Source organism: Ictidomys tridecemlineatus, chromosome 2 (assembly GCF_052094955.1).
Source record: "Ictidomys tridecemlineatus isolate mIctTri1 chromosome 2, mIctTri1.hap1, whole genome shotgun sequence".
Lineage (NCBI taxonomy): Eukaryota > Metazoa > Chordata > Mammalia > Rodentia > Sciuridae > Ictidomys > Ictidomys tridecemlineatus.
In genome coordinates, this window is record NC_135478.1 from 112,180,840 (window position 1) to 112,201,659 (window position 20,820).

General features: G+C 38.9%; 1 protein-coding gene across 29 annotated transcripts in view; it reads right to left on the bottom strand.

The window, feature by feature from the left end:
* Positions 1-20,820, bottom strand: part of Depdc5 (DEP domain containing 5, GATOR1 subcomplex subunit) — a 155,764-nt gene that overhangs the window by 75,978 nt on the left and 58,966 nt on the right. For 19 of the 29 annotated variants that reach the window (XR_013434977.1, XM_078039550.1, XM_078039548.1 and 16 more), the window contains 6 exons: positions 19,314-19,534; positions 17,856-18,059; positions 15,533-15,668; positions 14,350-14,447; positions 3,459-3,524; positions 223-406 (listed from right to left, as the gene is read on the bottom strand). Coding sequence is in view for 25 of the 29 variants with exons in the window: in XM_078039550.1 (XP_077895676.1) it covers positions 223-406; positions 3,459-3,524; positions 14,350-14,447; positions 15,533-15,668; positions 17,856-18,059; positions 19,314-19,534 (909 nt within the window). In the remaining 4 variants the exon portion in view is untranslated. Of the gene's footprint in view, positions 1-222; positions 407-3,458; positions 3,525-14,349; positions 14,448-15,532; positions 15,669-17,855; positions 18,060-19,313; positions 19,535-20,820 lie in introns of those variants that run through there. The other 10 variants (XM_078039546.1, XM_078039541.1, XM_078039553.1 and 7 more) reach the window with 8 other exon arrangements.

Consider the following 20,820-nt stretch of genomic DNA (forward strand, 5'->3'; position numbering starts at 1 on the left):
CATCACAAAATCTCCTAAATATAAAAGAATACAGATTTAAAAGTTCAATATTATGATGTATTTGTTTGTACATAATCAGAACCCTCATAAACAAAGCTGAGCTTTTTTTTTTTTAATCATGCTAGACATTGAACCCAGGACCTGTGTGTGCTAGGCAAGCACTCTACCACTGAGTCACTTAGTTATACTCCAAGGACTCTGAATACCTTTTTCTGAACCAACCTGTCCATGTCTGCTTCCGGCAGGAGATCATAGCAGCCTTCCGTGTAGTCATTCTGCAGGCCCTGGCGGTCGGGGAAGTAGTCGGTGGTGAGGGGGAGGCATGCCGGAGTAGTGAGAGACTTCCAGTCCACTCCAACTGTGCAACAGAAGCCTGGCACTACAGGGGGAGCAGACAGTGTCAGAACTGCCTCGCATAACAGGGTAAAAAGGTATGTGTGGTCACCATGGCAGGTTTGGGATATGGGGGAAGAAGAGGGAACAAGGGTGAGAAAACAGTTCATGGTAAAAGGTAATAAAATTGCCAGGATAGGGAAGGAGAAGACGAAAGGGGTGGGGGAGGGAGAAAGAGAAAAGAGAGAAACAGATTTTGTTAGACAATGCAGTGCACATGCTTCTCCAATCCCATCATGCAAGTGGGATTCGCAGCTGATATATTATATTTTCTGCTGAACATGAGCTACAGCCACAATACCAGTGAGGTTACTGCAGGTCAGGCAGGATTACATGTCCAAGCAAATCAATTTTCTGAGAGCAGATGAGAGGCTCAGGCTGGAGCCCCTCTGGAGGACTGCAGAGTGGCTAAGTGGGAAAGGAAGACAGCTGAGCCTGATTTGACAGCAAAACAGCATACAGTCACAGAAATAAGTTATACTTTTGAGAACTGCAAAAGATCCAAAAGGGCAGGAGAAAAAAATAAGGGAGGATGTCTGGGAAAGTTTTGAGGCTGGAACTTTAAGAGACAAAGTTAGACAATCCAGAAAAAAAAAAGCTGTAATAAGCAGAGTGGGCCAACCATATGGGTCTGTCTGGAATTGTCTGCTCTTCAGTTAAAGCAAGATTTCTCAATCTTGGAAACATTGACACTTCAAACAGCTAATTCTGGGCTGAGGAGGGCTATCCTCAGCATTGTAGAGTGTTACACAGCATCACTGAACTCTATACACTAGGTGCCACTGGCTCCCTCTAGTGGTGAAACCCAGAAATGTCTGCAGATAATGCTACAAGTTCCCTGATACTGCCCATTTGAGAATCACTGAGGGAAAGTAATTAAGTGGTGCTTTGGTTTGGATGTGGTTTGTTCCCCAAGGATTTGTTTTGGGGGGGTTGGTCCCAGTGTTGGGTGAGGAGAAATGTAAAACCTCTAAGAGGTAAAGCCCAAAGGAGGTGATTAGGAGCATGCCCTTGGGGAGGGATCAGGGAAGCTCTGATGGGATCTTAAGATAGTGCTTGAGTGTTCTTGGTTCTTCTAGCCCCTCTCCATACTCTGGTTTCCTGTCTTTTCATATGATCTTTCCCTATTGATCTTTCCCACATGATCTCTCATTGTGAGCCTTTCACTATCATGTGATGCATCTGAGGGGCTCTCAGCCAAGCTAACATCATGTAGCTTACAATTTCAGCTTCTCAAACTATAAGCTAAATAAACCTCTTTTCTTTATAAAGTTATTCCACTTCAGGCATTGAAGTGAGGATTATGGCGACTTTTTTTTTTTTCAGTACCAGGGATTGAACCCAGGAGCACTTAACCACTGAACCACATTCCCAGCACATACACCCCCTTCTTTTTTATATATATTTTATCTAGAGACAGGGTGTTGCTGAGTTGTTTAGTGCCTCACTAAGTTGTTGAGGTTGACTTTGAACTTGCAGTCTTCCTGCCTCAGCTTCCTGAACCAGTGGAAATAAGCCTCCACACCTGTCTTAATCTTTAAGTAACATCTTTTTAAGTAAGGATTATTTTCAAAGTCTCTATAAGACAAGCAATATGGAAGAAAAAAATTTTGTGCCTTTGCCTCTGGGTCTTGAGTGGGCTCTTCACAACTCATATTTACACAGTGATTACAGCTAAAGACATGGTTGCCTCATCTGCCCTCACATCACCCTCACATGGATGAGGAAGACCTGTGTACTAAATCACAGTGAGAAGATGCCCCATGTAGCACCACTGAAGTGGGGAAGATGATTAAACTCTCTTAGGATCACCTTCATGGTCTACACAGTCTTATTAACTCATTAATACTTCAGCACAGAATAGCCAAAATAATCACCCCATTTCCCCCATTGTAGACAAGAAGCTAAACTTATTCCTACTTCCTAGACAGATACAGGAGAATAGAGAAATCTGATCAAAGCCATGGTGGGGAGGTCAGGAATAAAAGTCATCTATATCTTTTAACCTTGTAAGTCATGCTGACCCTCATCAGCCTACCAATCCTTGGGGTTATAAAAAACCTATAAAAATGCTTTCTGCTGGGCACACACCAAAATACACCAAAATGCCTGGTCCTAAAGCCCACATTGAAAAGGCTTCAGAGTCTTAGTTTAATGATGTTCTTCCCTGGGAGAAAAACTGTGGCCTCTTGTACCCCGTACATTCTGGTCCTGAAAGAAGGCCTCTAAGGAGGTCTACCCCGAAATAATAAGTAGATAACAAAATCCATCTTTTCATTGCTTGCAGCTTTTTAGAAAATAATCAATCTGCCAATCATAAACGGAAAGAAAAAAATATACCCTCTGCCATTCACTATACCTTCATTATATGCCATCACTAAAAAAAAATTGGAAACCGTCTAAATGGTCACACATAAGAAATGATTATTCTAACCAACATCTGTAATATGCTTCATAGAGGAATTAAAAATGACAATTTAGGACCTAAAGAAATAATAAAAGGATTAAGTTAATCAAAAAATGTAGACAAAAAGACTCATTGATGTATATCCATTGGTCCTAGTCAAGCAAAATGAAGTTTATGAGGTGGCAGAATTTTTTTTTCCTGCTATTTTGTGACTGTAGGTAAGATGTTCTCTTACTGTACATCTATTTAAGTTGACAAGAATGGCCAAAATGAGTACAAACTATCAAATATCGTAATCTACAGATGTGTAAGGAGTTCCAGTAATGGCCTATTATTTCTTTGCAATTTTTTTCTAGAGCCATCATTAGGCATTTAAGAGCTAATGCCAGATCTAGACTGGCACAAGAGGCCTATGAGTAAATCTGTTACCTTTTCCATGTGCACTGAATTACATTCTGAAACAGGTCTTGGGCCACACCTCTCTCACTTCACATCAGAGAAACCAAACAAACCTCCCTCACTCATTGCTTTCCTGTACCGCACAGAGTATGGACTTCTAAACCATTCTCTTCCCACAGGGCTTTTTCTTGCTTCCTCATGCTCTGAACATCCCATAAACCCTAACATCCACCTCCTGCTAGCAGTTGGCCCCTCTTACTTGGGTCTGGAGAGGTAGAAACATTGTCCTCTAGAGAATCCTTATTTTGAATCCTAGGATTCGTACCTATGGAAAGATAAAAACAGCTTGTCTGAATGAAGCTCATTTTGCAAAAGAGTTCTCACAGTTATAGTTTTAAAAGGCTCCAAATTCAAGCTAAAAATAAAAATGATAACTAAGTGTCAATTCTAGGCTAAGGATTTCAAACAGTGCAAAAGGATCAAAGAAAAAATGAACAAAATAAAACTTGGGAATGAATCAGAACTTTAAGGTTTTATTAATATCATTCTTTGCCAAATGAGACTTTTTAGCAAAGCAACCCACTACTTTTTTAAAGAAAATGAACACATTACGAAATCATTTCAACTAATCACAGCAATTTTTAGCAAATCTAAAAAGACCTATTTAAATTTAGTCCACTCATAATTCATCCTTATCTACTAGAATTCCTCCCCAAATCATGGCTTTCTAAAATATGACATAAGACATCAAAACTCACTATTTTAAGAGAATAACAATAATTCTACCTACAACTGGGCTGAAAAGGAAAACAGACATTCTTTGAAATGCTACTTACTGACTAAAAAGTAATAAAACTAATTTTAAAACACATAATAGTACTTATAGTACCATAAAAAGAATTGAAAAGATCCTTAACAAACTATCAACAGTGGTTATCCCAAAAAAGAAAGCTAAAGATGGCAGAAAGTAAAAGAGAACCTGTGCTTTTTACTCTAAATCCTTTTGTGTTATTTGAATCTTATTGTATAATGAGAACAACTATTTATAAATTCCTTGTGAAATCTTAGGAAAAACAAGCTTGAAAGAGAACATGCACAAATCATGTTCTCTGGGTAAGAACTTATATCCAGAATATTCAGAGAACTCTCACAACTCAAGACCACAAAAACTCAAACCCACTTTATAAATGGGTAAAAGATTTGAACAGACAATTCATCATGGGATAAATGAAGGTGAATGAGCACATACAAACATATTCAACATCATTAGTCATTAAGGAAACAGCAAATTAAAAGCACAATGAGGGGCTGGGTCTGTAGCTCAGTGGTAGAGCACTTGCCTAGCATATGTGACACTAGGTTCAATTCTTAGCACCACGTAAAAATAAATAAAATAGGGGCTAGGGTTGTGACTCAGTGGTGGAGTGCTTGCCTAGTATGTGTGAGGCACTGGGTTTGATTCTCAGCACCATATAAAAATTAATAAAATAAAAGTTCATCGACAACTAAAAAATATTTAAATAAATAAATAATATGAAGGCATTTTGTTTATCTACAGCTACAAAAAAATTAAATAAATAAAAAAGCACAGCGAGATATCTCTATACACCAAAATTAATGATTGTAAATGACTGATCGGGGGCTGGGATTGTGGCTCAGCAGTAGAGCACTTGCCTAGCATGTGTGAGGCCACATAAAAATAGATAAATAAAATAAAGGTATTGTATCCAACTATAACTAAAAATAAAAAAATATTTTAAAACCATGACTTATCAGCGCTGGGGTTGTGGCTCAGCACTAGAGCACTCACTCAGCAGTTGCGAGGTGCTGGGTTCAATCCTCAGTACCACGTAAAAATAAATAAAATAAAGGTATAAAAAATTATTTGAAAAATAATTAATCATAGCAACTACTGAGAAAGATGTGGAGCAACAAAAATTCTTACACATTGCTGGTAGGAATACTAAATGATACACCACTTAGGAAAACAGTTTGTATGACTTATTCCCACTCATATGACTTTACATAAGAGAAATGAAAACTTATGCTCATACAAAGTTTGTTGATGAAAAATATGTCAATGTTTAAAGCAGCTTTATTCATAGTTGCCAAAACCTGTAAAAAAAACACAAATGTCTTTCAAAATGGTGAAGAGATAAACAAACTGCACTATATCCACACAATGGAATACTACTTGGAAATAAAAAGTAATGAACTACTGATGTATGCAACAACTGGATGAATCTCAAATGCATTAGATGAGTGAAAGAAGCCAGACTCAGAGCTACAAAGTGTATGATTCCAACATGCTGAGAAATATAAAACTAGAGGAACAGAGAATAGATTTATGGTTGCTAGGAGACAGGAAAGGGATCAAATATAAAAAGGGGTTGTGGCTCAGCAGTAGAGCACTTGTCTAGCACGTGCAAGGCACTGGGTTCAATCCTTAGCACCGTATAAAAATAAATAAAATAAAGGCATTGTGTCCAAATACGACTAAATATATACATACACACACACGTATGTGTGCACGCGTGTGCATGCATGCATATGTATGTGTGTATGTGTACATATATATTTTTTTAAGTAAAAATTTTAAAAAATAAAAAGGCAACAAGAAAGAATTCTGGGGATTCATGAAAACGTTCTATATTTTGATGTATTTGTTGATGGGTATGTGGCTCTGAATTTATCAAACTCATAGAACTATATGCTAAAAAGAGAAAATTTTACTATATGTAAATTTAAAATATACCAGCACAATGGTATATACCAGTAATTCCAGCTACATGGGAGGTTGAGATAGGAGGCTAGCAAGTTCTAGACTATCTTTGGCAACTTAGTGAGGCCTTGTGTCTAAAGAATAAAAAGGACTGGGGGCATAGTTCAGTGGCCAAGCACCCTACTACTACTACTTCAAAAAAAAAAAAAAAAAGGCTGGGCTATAGTTCAATGGCAGATTAGCCCAGTATTGGTTTCAATCCCCAATACTGCCAAATAATGTTTTTAAAAAAATAGGAAGAGCCGGGTGGCACACACCTATAATCCCAAAGGCTCAAGAGGCTAAGGCAGGAGCATCCTGAGTTCAAGGCCAGCTTCAGCAAATTAGCAAGGCTCTAATCAACTCAGTGAGACTCTGTCCCTAAATAAAATATAAAAAAGGGCTGGGGATGTGGGGTTAAGCACCCCTGGGTTCAATCCCTGGTACCAAAAAAAAAATAAGAAGGAAGGGAGGGAGAGAAGGAAAGAAGGAAGGGGAAAGAAAGAGAAGGAAGGAAGGTAAGAATGAAACAGTAAGGAAAGGAAACAATCTGCGCAATGCACTGGTCCCTGCTGGGGACCACAGTGAAAAATAAGTGAAGGGCACAGCTCTGAGGCCACCACCAATCACACTGAAAACGAAATTCAACAGAGTCAGGAGAGAAACCCACAGAGATGTTACTCTTATGAGTCAGGATTCATGAATCATGTTCAAATGCAGAAGAAAATTTGAATCATACTTAAGTATCTGGGTTTGGTGTGATCTGTCAAGTCTGAGGAGGTAAAGGTAGAGTCACACATGAGGTTTTCTTTTGTCTTTTCTGGTTTTTTCTTCTTTTTGTTAATAAATGAAATGTGAACCAGATGTATGCTTACACTCCACTCCACCTCATTCCAAAACAAGGACTCTATATGGCAATCTTACCCTAAATGAACCCAACGTACATTTATTCCTTATAACTATTCTGTGAGGGGCAGATGAGTGAGGATCTTTGCGCTCATTATGTAGATAAAGAATCTGGGGCTGGGGATGTGGTTCAAGTAGCGCGTTCCCCTGGCATGCGTGTGGCCCGGGTTCGATCCTCAGCACCACATACAAACAAAGGTGTTTTGTCCGCCAAAAACTGAAAAATAAATATTAAAAAAATTTTTTTTAAAAGTTTAAAAAAAAAAAAAGAATCTGAGGCTCACTGTAGGTGTACTTCAGAGGTAGAGTGTTTGCCTATCATGCTTGTGGACCTATATTTGATCATCATCACCGCAAAAAAAAAAAAAAAAGGAGGAGGAGGAGGAGGAGAAGGAGGAGGAAAAGGGCAGAGGAAGGATGGAAGGATGGAAGGATGGAAGGATGGAAGGAAGGAAGGAAGGAAGGAAGGAAGGAAGGAAGACAGAGGAAGCAGAAAGAAAGAAGTAGGAGCAACAGCAACAGAGGCTCAGCAAATACTGAAAGCTCAACTCGAAGGCTCGGATCCATGTCACTTTCATTGCAGCACAGTCCCCCATCTAACACATCCTAATTTAGTAGAGATCCAGAGGGCTTTCCTTTCATAGCTGCTACTCTACATGGGAGCTGCTTCAAGTAGAATCCCAAAGGAATGACAAGCCAGAGCACCCTGAGGTCTGGAAATTTGGTGTCTTATATGTAAATTTAAAATATACCAGCACAATGGTATATACCAGTAATTCTAGCTACATGGGATTTTGTTTCTTCTCAGAGCTTAGCACAGTGGATAGAGTTAAATCAACATTTTGGGGAAGGTTAACAGTTTGAAGATAGCAAACCATATTCCATGAAAATTGAGGACAGCTTGTAACGAAAGCTACTTAAAAAGAATGCCAGGGGCTGGGATTGTGGCTCAGCGGTAGAGCACTTGCCTAGTACTGGCAGGACCCAGGTTCGATCCTCAGCATCACATAAAAATAAAGGCATTGTGTTGTGTCCATCTACACCTAGAAAATAAATGCTTAAAAATTTTTTTTAAAAAAGAATGCCCGAGTCCTTGAAGAAACAAATCCTGTTTAATTGTTCAACAAGGTTTAAGAAAAGCATTAGAAGAAAAATTAAATCATGCTTCAGTGAGAAAAAGCTTACCTAAGGCTTCTAGCATTCACTCAACTATCTACTTTACCATATGTCTACCAGCTATCTACCATGTGGCAGACCTGTTTTAAGCTCTAGAGGTACAGCCATAAATAAAACAAAAATCCTCATCCTCATGGATCTAACAATAAGAATATAAAATAAAATAAAAATTCTAGTGTGTCAGGTGATGATAAGGAGAAATATTAGGTAGGGAGGATACATGAAGAATTCTGATGTGGAGTGTGACAATTCAGGCAAGACTTGAAGGAAGTAAAAGAGTAAGCTAGTGGAGATGTGGGGGATGTCAACATAACTTCTATAATCCAGGACACCCATGAGAATGAAAGGGGACACTATTAATAATTATACAAGTCAACAAGTTCAAAACTGTTCTGGGCCCGGCATGGTGGAGCACACCTGTAATCCCAGTGGCTCAGGAGGCTGAGTCAGGAGGACTGCGAGCTCAAAGCCAGCCTCAGCAATAGCAAGGCACTAAGCAACTCAGTGAGACCCTGTCTCTAAATAAAATATAATATAGGGCTAGGGATGTGGCTCAGAGGCCAAGTACCTCTGAGTTCAGTCCCTGGTCTCCCCACCCGGGGGGAAAAAAATGTTCTAGGTAAAATCAGACATATGGATCTTAGCTGTGAGGCTCTTTGGAATAAGAGGACAGCAAGAGAAAGGACTAGAGATTCGGAGTGTGCATCGTCTATTTGGGAACCACTAAAGTGAATGAGAGGGGAAACCAGGAGATGCAATCTGAGACTAACCTGGAGAAGTATAACTCTAGGATGTCTGTCAATTACCATGATGCCATGGCTTTTATTCCAAGTGAGCTGGGAAGTACTTGGAGGGTTTTGTGTATATAAGTGTCAAAATCTGACTTTTTTTTTGTCCTTTTTTTAATATTTTATTTACAGACAGGGTCTTGCTGAGTTGTTTAGGGTCTTGCTAAATTGCTGAGGCTGGCTTTGAATTGGGGATCGATCCTTCAGCCTCAGCTTCCCAAGCGGCTGGGATTACAGACTTGCACCCCTCTGAGCCCTTTTTATTTTATTTATTATTATTTTTTTTTTATGGTGCTGGGGATTGAACCCAGGGCCGTACATGTAAGGCAAGCACTCTACCAACTCAAAATCTAACTTCTATTTTAGAATGCTCACTCCAAATTGCTGTGTTGAAAATATACTATATATATGAAGGCTGGGGTTGTGGCTCAGTGGTAGAGCACTCACCTAGCACCTGGGAGGCACTGGGTTCAATCCTCAGCACAACATAAAAAAATAAATAAAGTTATTATGTCCGTCTGCAAATAAAAATGTTTAAAAAAGAAAATATAATATATGAAAGGGCAAAGGAGAAAGCTGAGACCAGTTAGCAAACTACTATATCCAAATAAAAGATGGCAGGACTTTGTACCATGCTAGGACTGGTGAAGGTAGGGTTCACATAGCCTAAGACAGATCTGATATTAACTGGTTGTTATGGTTTAGAGGTAAGGTGTCCCCCAAAAGCTCATGTGTGAGACAATGCAAGAAGGTTTGTAAGAGAAATGATTGGATTATGGGAGTCTTGATCCAAGCAGTGAATTAATCCCCTGATAAGGATTAACTGAGTGGCACCTGAAGTGGTAGGGTGTGGCTAGAGGACACAGCAATTGGGGTGTGGCTTTGGGGTATATATTTGTATCTGGTAAGTGGAGATATCTCTCTTTGCTTTATGATCAACATGTGAGCTGCTTCCCTCTGCCACATTCTTCTGCCATGAGCCCAAGGAATTGAGTCTGCTGTCTTTGGATTGAGACCTCTGAAATTGTGAGACCATAAATAAACCTTTCCTCTTCCACAGTTGTTGTGGTGTGGTCTTTTAGTTGTAGCAGCAGGAAAAAAAAAAAAAATGACTGAAACACTGGTTGTTGCACAGGGCAAGAAAAATTAGAATGTTTTTTTCTAAATTATTTCTGACTTACTAACATAATTGATCAGGTAGCTAGTGTCAAAGATGGGAGTTCAATTCCCACGTGGCTACAGCCTAACTCCTGATGTTCTCTGGCCCCCTCTGAACATATGGTACAGACCATAAGGGGACTGGGCAAGGTTAAGGGTAATACCACTTAACTATATCACACTGACTAAAATAACTGAAGGGAGTACACAATCTTAATAAGAAGTTAGATATATAAGCAAACACTCAAATACCAATTAAAAAATAATTCTGTGAATTATTTAAATGCTTTTCACATATAACATCTGGGTCTTGAAATAGGGATTCTATTGTCAATAAATGTGCTAAACACTAGAGGGAAGTGAGTAAAGATAAGCTCAGTCTAGTGGGGAGAAAAACATGGAAACAGTGACATCATGGTGTTTAGAGAAATAAGTTGGGTTGTGCACAAGGAGTTGCAGAAACATGTCTAAAATCTCTTGGGAGGACATGAGGAAGAAAGGGAACCACTAGGGTGGGGTTCATTGAGGAGTTATGATTGGACCATAAAGATTGAGTGGACGTATTGAGTGCCATACAGAATCAGGGACTGAAGACAAGGAAGAAGCATATTCTATACAGAAGGACTAGACTAAAGGAATATGAGAACATAGTTCTTTTGAGAGATCACAAGCAATGGCTAGAATATAAAATATGGTCATACAATAACAATAATAGTACATATTTGATGAACACACACCATGTGTTCCTGGCACTGTCTTAAGAATGCATGTGGATCATCACATTTAATATTATAAGTATTATAATAATGAAAAAACTGACTTATACAGAGGTTAGGTAACTATCCCAAGGGACTCAGTGCTCATGAGGTAGATTCGGGCCTCATGTCTTAAGATTCTAGAACCTGTACTCTTTAACATGCAATGCTATGAGGAAGTGGAGGCAGATGAAAATACAAAGGTAGGCAGGAGTCAAGTAATGGCTAGCATTACAAATCATGAAGAACCACTGAAGGGCTAGGGAAATAGCTCAGTAGTAGAGTGGTTGACTAGCATGCTTGAAGTCCTAGGTTCAATCTACAGCACTGTCAAAAAAGAAAGAAACAGTGAAGAGTTTCTATTTGTGAAGTGAAAGCTGATCATATTTTCATTTGGAAATATCTCACTGGTGACAGTATGGAAGATGAATTAGAACAGACAAGAACTGAGAAAGATCATTTAGAAGGCTACTGCTATAATCCTGGCAAGACCATAGGAACCTGAACAAAAGCAGTGAGAAAGTAGATGAGCCAATGTCAGAAGAAAGAGGCAACAGAGGAGGAAGGGTGGGTTGGGGGATGGCTAGATGTGAATTCACAGTTGAAAACACATTAAGGATGAGGCATCTGGGAGTCATCCAAGTCCAGAATTAGGCAGATCCACAATTCAGGAGCCCAAGATGTAGGAGGCAAAACCAGAGGTACAGGTTACAGCAAATGCTTTTTTTTTTTTTCCGTGTGTGTGCACCAGGGAACCTGAGAGGATTCCATGATGGTATCATCTGAGGATCTTCCACAACCATTCCCAAATAACGATTCTTTGAAAGCTCACTCTTTTCCCCAGGATAGACTGCAAAATTCCAAAAGATACATATAGAATCACCTGGGCTACCCCAAATCACAACACTAGTCTGAATAGATCTTGGTGCTGCTACCACCTCAATCTAATTAATTCTCCCTACTTCAGGTTACCAGAAAAACTAGCTGATGGTATACTCTAGGGAGCCCCAGAGCAGTGGAACTCTACCCCAAACAACGCAGGTAGCTCAAACTCTGAATTCCTAAAAAAAAAAATGGCTCTTTGATTTAGCAAAGCATTAAAAACATGCCTTATTAACATTCTGAAAGCACTGGTTTGGCAGCAAGATAACATTTTTTTTTAATTTTTTAGTTGTAGTTGGATCCAATACCTTTATTTTATTTATTTATTTTTATGTGGTGCTGAGGATCAAATCCAGGGCCTAGCACATGCCAGGCAAGCAATCTACCACTGAGCCACAACCCCAGCCCCCAAGATAACATTTTTAAGTATCTTTTTATCACCAAACTTGTATTCAATTGGTTTTCTCATTTAAAATCAATGAAGCCAGGCACAGTGATATATGCCTACAGTCCCAAATACTTGGGGGCCTAAAGTAGGAAGATTACCAAGTGTAAGGTCACCACCTTGAGCAACTTAGTGAGGCCCTGTCTCAAAATAAAAAATAAAAAGGGACTGGGGACGTAGCTCAGAGGTAAAACATCCCACGGTTCAATCCCCAGTACCAAATATATAAAGAAAGAAAAGAATACCGGCACAGTGGCACATGCCTATAATCCCAACAACTTGGGAGGCTGAGGCAGTAGGACTACAAGTTTGAGGTCAGCCACAGTCACTTAGAGAGACCCTCAGCAAATCAGCAAAACCCCCATCTCAAAAATAATAAAGTAGGGGTGGGGCTATAGTGATAGAGTGTTTGCCTAGCACGTGAGGCACTGGGTTCAATCCTTAGCACCACATTTAAAAAAAAAAAGATGGGCTGGGGTTGTGGCTCAGCGATAGAGCACTCATCTAGCACATGTGAGGCCCTGAGCTCAATCCTCAGCACCACATAAAAATAAATAAATAATTAAAAAAATAATAATAATAAAAATAAATAAAATAAAAGTATTGAATCCAAATACTTCTTAAAAATAAATATTTTTAAAAAGAATAAAATAAAAGTTAAAATTCTTTTTAAAAAATAACAAAGTAAAAGGACTAGTGACATAGTTCAGAGTAAAGCACTACTGGGTTCAATCCTCAGTACCAAAAAGTTAATGAAATGAATTAAATGAGTTTTCTCATTTAAAGTGAATTAATGAATGAATGAGTTTCTAATCATTTGGGATTCTTGTAATGCCAACCCCATTTCCAAGCCTCAGCCATAGGTCTCTAGGAATACTGGTGAATAAATCTACCAATAAATGAAGAAAATCATCATTAACAAATTTTATAAAACTTATTTTCACTACTTCCTTAAACCAAATATATGAAATGCCAGTTTGCTTACAGAATATTAAAGCATGAAATAGCAGCTCCATTTTTTTCCACTTGTAATGTTTTCACACTCATTTTGCATAGTACCTATCCTCTGAGGCTCTATAGAAACTGCCTCTGCCTATCCAATCTTATGTTCCCCTGTACCCTTAAAAAGTACTCTGAGGGGCTGGGGTTATAGCTCAGTGGTAGAGCACTTGCCTTGCACATGTGAGGCACTGGGTTCGATCCTCAGCATCACATAAAAATAAAAAAAAAATTTTTTTTTTTTTTTGAGCAATCTCCAGAGAGAAAGCTCTAATGCAGCTTTCTCTGGGTTATCTTTTATTGCAATTTTTCTCATCACTGTGGATTCACAATATGTTATTGATTTTACAATTTCCAAATTTTGCCAAGATGTGACATTTCCTTAACAATCATTAGGGGTAGAGAAAAATGTGACATCAATTTACATTTTTCCAGGATGTGACATTTTCTTATTATTATGGGTACAAAATCATTGATAAAATATGTCACTTATTTGAATTTTTCAGATTTTTCCAAGATGTACTATTTTATTATTAATAGATGCAGTAAATATATTTTTTAAAAAAAGTATTCTGAATAAAATGGTCAAATGAGGACAACAATCTGAGTCAAGATACCTGGTAGTTGGTATGAGAGATTAATTTAACATCTCTATATCTCTAGGCATTAAGTTACCCATATGTAAAATATATTTAGTAATTTATGCTCTACTGGGATGACTGCATAAGAAAATGGATATAAAAGTAATTCAAGAAACAACAAAACCAAGTTCCTACCAACTGCACTTGGAATCCTCACGTTCTAACTCTCTACTCAACCAAATTCTACCCCTTTGTGCCTGAAATGCATACTCACTTCTCTTAACAACTACATCAACTTTCTCTTTTTTGATCATATAATTGGAACCACACTGCTCCCTTTGGAGTCTCTCCTGACTTTAAGAGAATGGGTTTGTTCCCTGACCTCCAACAACTGAAAGCTCCTCTAGAACAGAGACCATTCCTCGCCTTGGTGCTGCCCTCCATTCACATCAGGTAGCCCTCAGTCATGACTCCCTGACAACAAATGAGGCTTAAACAATACGTTCCCAGCTAAAAATGTACCACGCAGCCCATTTATAATTCCATAGATTATATAGCACTGGTTCTAAACAGGTCACCCAAAATTGTGGCTGAATGATCCCAAAATAGGCATGACCCTGACTTTCCTGGACATCATATCACTTTCTGGATGTGAGCTGCTCCAAGCATACTGATTCTATTAGTCCTTGGGTGAGTTACCTGCACCACTGTTGCTAAGCAGGCTGACAGAAAGTTCTTCTGTTCCACTGAAGTTCAAGAAGGACAAGCCGTCACCAGGCTGGCGGGAAGTGCTGTGTCTGCAGAGAACAGAGCCCAGCCACCTGGCTTAATGAACATCATCAACTCTTTCTCCTGCTTACCCTATATCCCAGTGGGGATGTTAGGTAGAGAAGTCATGAAACAGGCCTGAAATTTAGCCCCAGAGACTGACAATTCTTGGGATCTATATCTCTAGCCATCAGGTGAAGATGCTTCATTGTGTGCCAGCTATGGCCTCCTCCCCTGGCACTCTGGCCACTTTCCCATAGCCATGTTAGACCACCAGACCTTTCTGTCTTCTGCCTCCCTCTGACTGACAAGGATACATGTGAGATGTTTGAATAGGTACACCAGGGTTAATGTGGTAAAGAGGGCCACACCCTGCCCTGAGCACTCAGCCAACCCACAAGATGTCAAAGTGACTAAAAGAGAGGCCAAAGAGGGCAGGGGTTTGCACTTGCCTAGCATGCACCAGGCCCTGTGTTTGATCCCTAGCACCAAAAAGTAGGGGTGGGGGTAGGGGCAAAGACCACTTTTTGCAAGTGTTTCCAAACAATACAGAAACAGTGAGTATTAGTATAACCTGAGCTCATGCTTGTCAAGTCTTAAATGACTTTCTTCCTACACTGACTATCTTTAGATGCCTTATAAACACATTCAGACTCTGGTTCAAAAAGACTTTTTTCCATAAAAAAATGAGGCCTTAATCTCATTTTTTTTCCCATTAACTTCTTTTAAACTCAACAGTGAAATTTCTTAGTGATCAAAATGACAAGTCACAGGGATACTGCCCAAAATGACAGCATATACCTGTCTCAGAACCCCAAATTCAAAGCCTTTTCTCTCTTGTTTGCATCCTTGACTAAGGTTTGAAAGACAGCTATCTTTAAGGTTTACAAAGTGCAACCTCAAAATGAACCTAAATCAGGGTCTAGGTAATACCACAGGCAAAAATGTCAAGCTGTTGGCTTTATATTTCATCCAGGAAGTGGCTGAAGAAGACCTCATATTACCTTTTCAAGTCTTATAAACATGATACTTTGTGAGTAGTCTGTTTTGCACATTATCATGGGTGCCAAGAGTGTTCTGAGGTTACCTTCCAGAGCCCTGTGCACATTCTCACCTTCCAGCTGCTTCATGATATGCTAACTCCAACAGCTCTGCAGAGGAGTGAGTTGGATCCCTCTGCCCACTGCCCTGCAGCTCCGCCATATTCTGCCGGGTCTGATGATGGATCTGAATCGCCTCTCCAGATGGTCCTATCCAGACAAAGAACCACGAAGGATCATTCCCACCTGATGGTTAGTTCTATGTACTTAACGGCAATCTCCCTTCTTACCAACAGAAGGGATATAGGTATTAGGAAACTCAACAAAGGGCACACCACAAAAGAACATTATAAAAGGAATCCTCTGGTTCCCAGAAAGAACACCTCCCCCTCCAAGCAAGATTGGTGCTACTAAGGAACCTCATGTTTATCATCCTGCTTAATCTATTAACATTTCAGAAGCCTCTATCTCATGCATGCCAACAGAGATACAGAGAAATACAGAAGTACAGGAGAATTAACACAAACTAAATGAGAAAAAAACATGAACGAAACATCAAATGACTCCACTAATAACAAGAAAATAACAAATGATTCTAAGAAGCAGAAGATTCTGAAGTGCAAAAAAGAGCATGAGAGATCAGAATTAGCCAAATCTATTTAAATAAGCTTCCTAGAAACAGAGATTTTAGAGCTAAGTGTTAAACAAGATTAACAGGGGTTGAAGGAAAAGGGTAGGAGAGATGACATCAGAGTTTAGTTGGGAAAGGATAGTATCTCTGAAGAGGAAAATAAGAAGACAGGAAGTTGAGGAGAGACGAAGTTGAGGAGCCTAGCAATGGAGGGCCTTAGCTATTAGAGAATCAGATGGAAAAGAGGATGAAACAAAGTCAACATTGTTTGGAGACTGTTGTTTTAGTAACTGTGAAGGGTGCAAGGAGGAAAAAGCACAGAAGCTGGAAGAGTTGAGGGTCACAGAAGAAAGTTCTCTCAAGAGATCTCAAAGCAAACCAATGGGGAAAACATGGAGAGAAAAGACAGCAGAAAAAAGCAAGTAGTCTCATTATCTCTTATTATCTTTTCTCTGCTATAAGAGGGCAGAAGAGGTTTGGGAATGACCTCCAATTTTAATCATATTAACCAGATTAATTTCTCATTTTTTAAACTTTTAAACAGTAAAAGAAAGTGCAAAAAGAAAACAGATACTTTCAAGCATTCAGCAGGATGCTTTCCATTTAAAAAAAAAAAAAAACTGGAGCATCAGACACGGTGGTGCAGGTTTATAATCCCAGCGGCTCAGGAGACTGAGGCAGGATGATCAAGAGTTCAAAGACAGCCTCAGCAATGGCGAGGTGCTAAGCAACTCAGTGGGACTCTGTCTCTAAATAAAATACAAAACAGGGCTGGGGATGTGGCTCAGTGGTCAAGTGTCACTGAGTTCAATCCCCGGTACAAAAAAAAAAAAAAATGGAGGTAATTCATGTTACTTCTTAACCTAGTAAGAGCTGATTAATCTGAAGTTTAATTTTAGTTACAGCTTTATAAAACCTTGCCATCATCTTCTTGACAACAGAAGACAGATCAAAAAGAATGTCCTCAGCACCACATAAAAATAAATAAATAAATAAAAGTATTTTTTAAAAAAAAGAATGGCCTAGGGAAAAAATTGAATTTTTAAAAAATTTCTTCAAAGCTGGACACACTGGCACATGCCTGTAATTCCAGCAACTTGGGAGGGTAAGATAGGAGAATCAAGTTTGAGGACAGCCTCAGCAATATGGCAAGGCTCTAAGGAATTTAGCAAGACCCTACCTCAAAATTTAGAAAAATAAAAAATAAATAAAAAGGATTGGGGATGTAACTCAATAGTAAAGCACCCCTGGGTTCAATCCCCAACACCAAATGTATATATATAATTATATATATAATTATATATACATATATATACACACACACACACACACACACACACACACACACACACATATGTATACACACACACACATATTTTTCTTCAGTTATCAGAAACCTCTAAGAGAAGACATAATCTTATAACAAAGACAATAAGATCAATATACAGAGAGAACAAAGAGAAAAAAGAATGAAGAGACTTTACGCGTTAGGAAAGAAAGTAGGTGGCAAAGCATAGTCCTTTTCAAATAGGGGGGAAAAAAGAGTCCTTAGGTTAATAAACCTAGTGAGGTACAAAGCCTATTCTCAAATACATCTTCAAGAATCCTCAAAAGAACCCCTGATATTGTCAAGTTTATCCCCATTACACTGGTGACAAATGTTCAGAAAAGTAGAAGCACTTAACAAAAGTCACATAGTCAATTAATATGGAAGAGTGGGGCCAAGAACTCCTAGTTCAAGGCACTTTCCTGTGCAACCAACTTACCCACAGGAAAAGTGTGCATCCAACGTCTTCTATTGGACGTGAGCTTCATAGGCATCCGTGAGGGGGCAAAGGGGTTAATCAGTGCTCTCTGGGGTGTGTATCCACCAGGTCGAACATGTAGCATGGACTCTGCACTGCCTACATGGAACCTCCCTGGTGCACTGGAGTCTCGCTGTGGTGGCTCCATCATGTTCTCCAGGACATCTGAAAGTTATCATGGAGTTGAGCCACAAAGACAAATTATAGAATCACAATGAAACCAAAACTAGGTGTACTAATAGCTGAGGTTGACAAGAATTTTGGACATCATAAATGTCAGAAAGTGACAGAAATGAGTAAAATTGCTAAAAAAAATACACAAATTTAACATGTTTAATTTTTTAAATACTTAGGAGAAGGGGATTTTCACTCTTGAAATACTGGCCCAGTGAATTACAAACCCAAAGGGAAAAACCACGCATCACCTGGAGACCTTGGACTTTTACCTAGATACAATAACTAAATAATGGGATTTTAGTTGTTTCCATTAGGGACAGGTTGAGTATATTTTTCTTTGGGAACCACAGGAGGATACTAGGGATTGAACCCAACAGGACTTTACCACTGAGCTACATCCCCAGTCCTTTTTATTTGGAGAAAGAGTATCATCAAGTTGCTACCGCTGGCCTTGAATTTGCAATCCTCTTGCCTCAGACTCCCAGGTTGCTGGGATTATAGGTGTGTGCCACCATACCTGATAGGATAAGTGTATTCTTTATGCGGAAGGAACAATAAAAATAAATATTTAAGCCAGGAATAGTGGTGCACACCTATAATCCCAGTGACTCAGAAGGCTGAGACAGGAGGATTGTCAGTTCAAGGCTAACCTTAGCAACTCTGCAAGACCCTGTTTCAAAATAAAAAACAAAAAGAAGTGCAAACATAGCTCAGTGGTAAAGCACTCTTGGTTTCAATTCCCAGTATAATCATTCAACAAATATAAATTATATTTATATATATATATATATATAAAGATACCTATATTCTGGTGAGCCAGAAGGGCAGACTCTGGCAGAGTTAATAAACTGTTCACTAATCCCAAATGATTACAATTCCCTGTGCTTTTGCACTGAAGTTATATGAATTAGTTCCTGCTAACAGAACACGGGTAGAAGTGACATATCTTCCAGGCCTGGTACACAATTATCTCCATGCATGATCTCCATTCTGAGTACGACACAATTATAGAACCAAATGGAAATAAGAAGAAAAACAGAGTAAAGGTTTTTCTTAAAAAATAGTATAATACACACATACCTAACACCTAATCTGATTAGTACTCATTGCATTGACATGGAAATAATTAAGATAAGGGATGTTTTACCCAATCTGACCACTCCTTGCCACTCTCAACACCTACTATAATAAGGAAACTATCCCCAGCTTTACACAGCTCTGCCTGTGCTTCAGCACTCTCACCTCGAGTGCTGGTGTAGCCCAAGGAGCTGCTGACTTCATACTGGTGCAGGTGGGGGTGTGGGATCATCAGGATGTTGGCACTTTTGCCCAGGGAGCTGTCGTCAGAAGCCTGGCTTCTTACTTCCTCAGTGGGTAGTGCACGGTTCGGAAGGGAAGGACTGGATGAGACATCACAAGAGCTGGCACTCTTGCGATTGTGATTCTCCCGCTCCCGCACAGACCTGCCAGGTAAGAGAAAACTCACCACCAAGCAAGGGCTCCTATCTTATCTCAAGTTAAAACTCCAAAACCCATCACCTACTCAATGTACTTAAAGAAAGTATTTTCTACTCAAAGAAAACCCTATGTCATGGATCAGAGGTGTTGCCCTTAGCTGTCTGATATGTAGTATAAGAAAGGGGAGAGGTCTGGGGTTGTGGCTCAGCGGTAGAGCACCCGCCCAGCACGCGCAAGGCCCCAGATTCGATCCTCAGCACCACGTAAAAATAAAGAAATAAAATAAAGGTATTGTGTTCATCTACAACTAAAAATTTTTAAAAAAAAGAAAGAAAGAAAGGGGAGACACAGATGCCAGTTTTCAAACAGCAGAAATCCAGGGATCACAATTGTAAAGAAGTGATTACTCCATTCTGACACCACTGATCAATCTCACATCACTAGAAGTGGAATAATAGGACAAGATGCCAGGTGATACAAGAAAAGATACACAGTGTCAGCTCAGAAATTTTCTTGTCTTACAAATGGAACCGAAATATAATCAAGCTTTTAAAGCTAACTGCCAGTTTACAAAAATTCAGAGAATAGAGGAAAAGTTAATATTATTTTTAAAAAATTAGCTAAATAAAAAAAGCAAAATGTTCTAACGTCACTAAAAGAGATATTATGACCAAATGGAATGTGTGAATCTTGGTTAGATCCTAATTTAAACAAACTAATTGCAAAAAAAAATTTTGGAGAAAACGAAGAAATCTAAATATGGACATGAAAGATTAAGGAATTGATATTAATTTTGATACTAAAGATAATGGTACTGTGAAAATATTTTCAAAAACTTCTTTATTAGGGATATGTACTGAAGTACATTCAGGTGGAGAAACAGGCCTGGTGTTTGTTTTAAAATACTCCAGTAAGCCAGGAACAGTGGTGTATGCCTATAATCCCAGAAGCTGGGGGCAGGAGATTACAAATTTGAGGTCAGTCTAAGGAAATTAGAGAAACCTGTCTCAAAATTAAAATGGCTGAGGACATGGCTCAATGATAGAGAACCCCTGGGTTCAATTCCCAATACCTCCAAAAAAATTAAAAAGTTAAATTTGTGGGGGGAAAATGACAAAACAAGATGGGCAACATGTCAATAATTGTTCACAATACTAGTCTACTTGGGCATGTTTGAATATTTTCTTAATTAAAACATTAAAAACAATATACTCTTTAAAACATATAACTCCCTAAGGGAGATAAATCTCAAGAAACATAGTTAGAAAGATGAAAATAAGAAAAAGAGAGA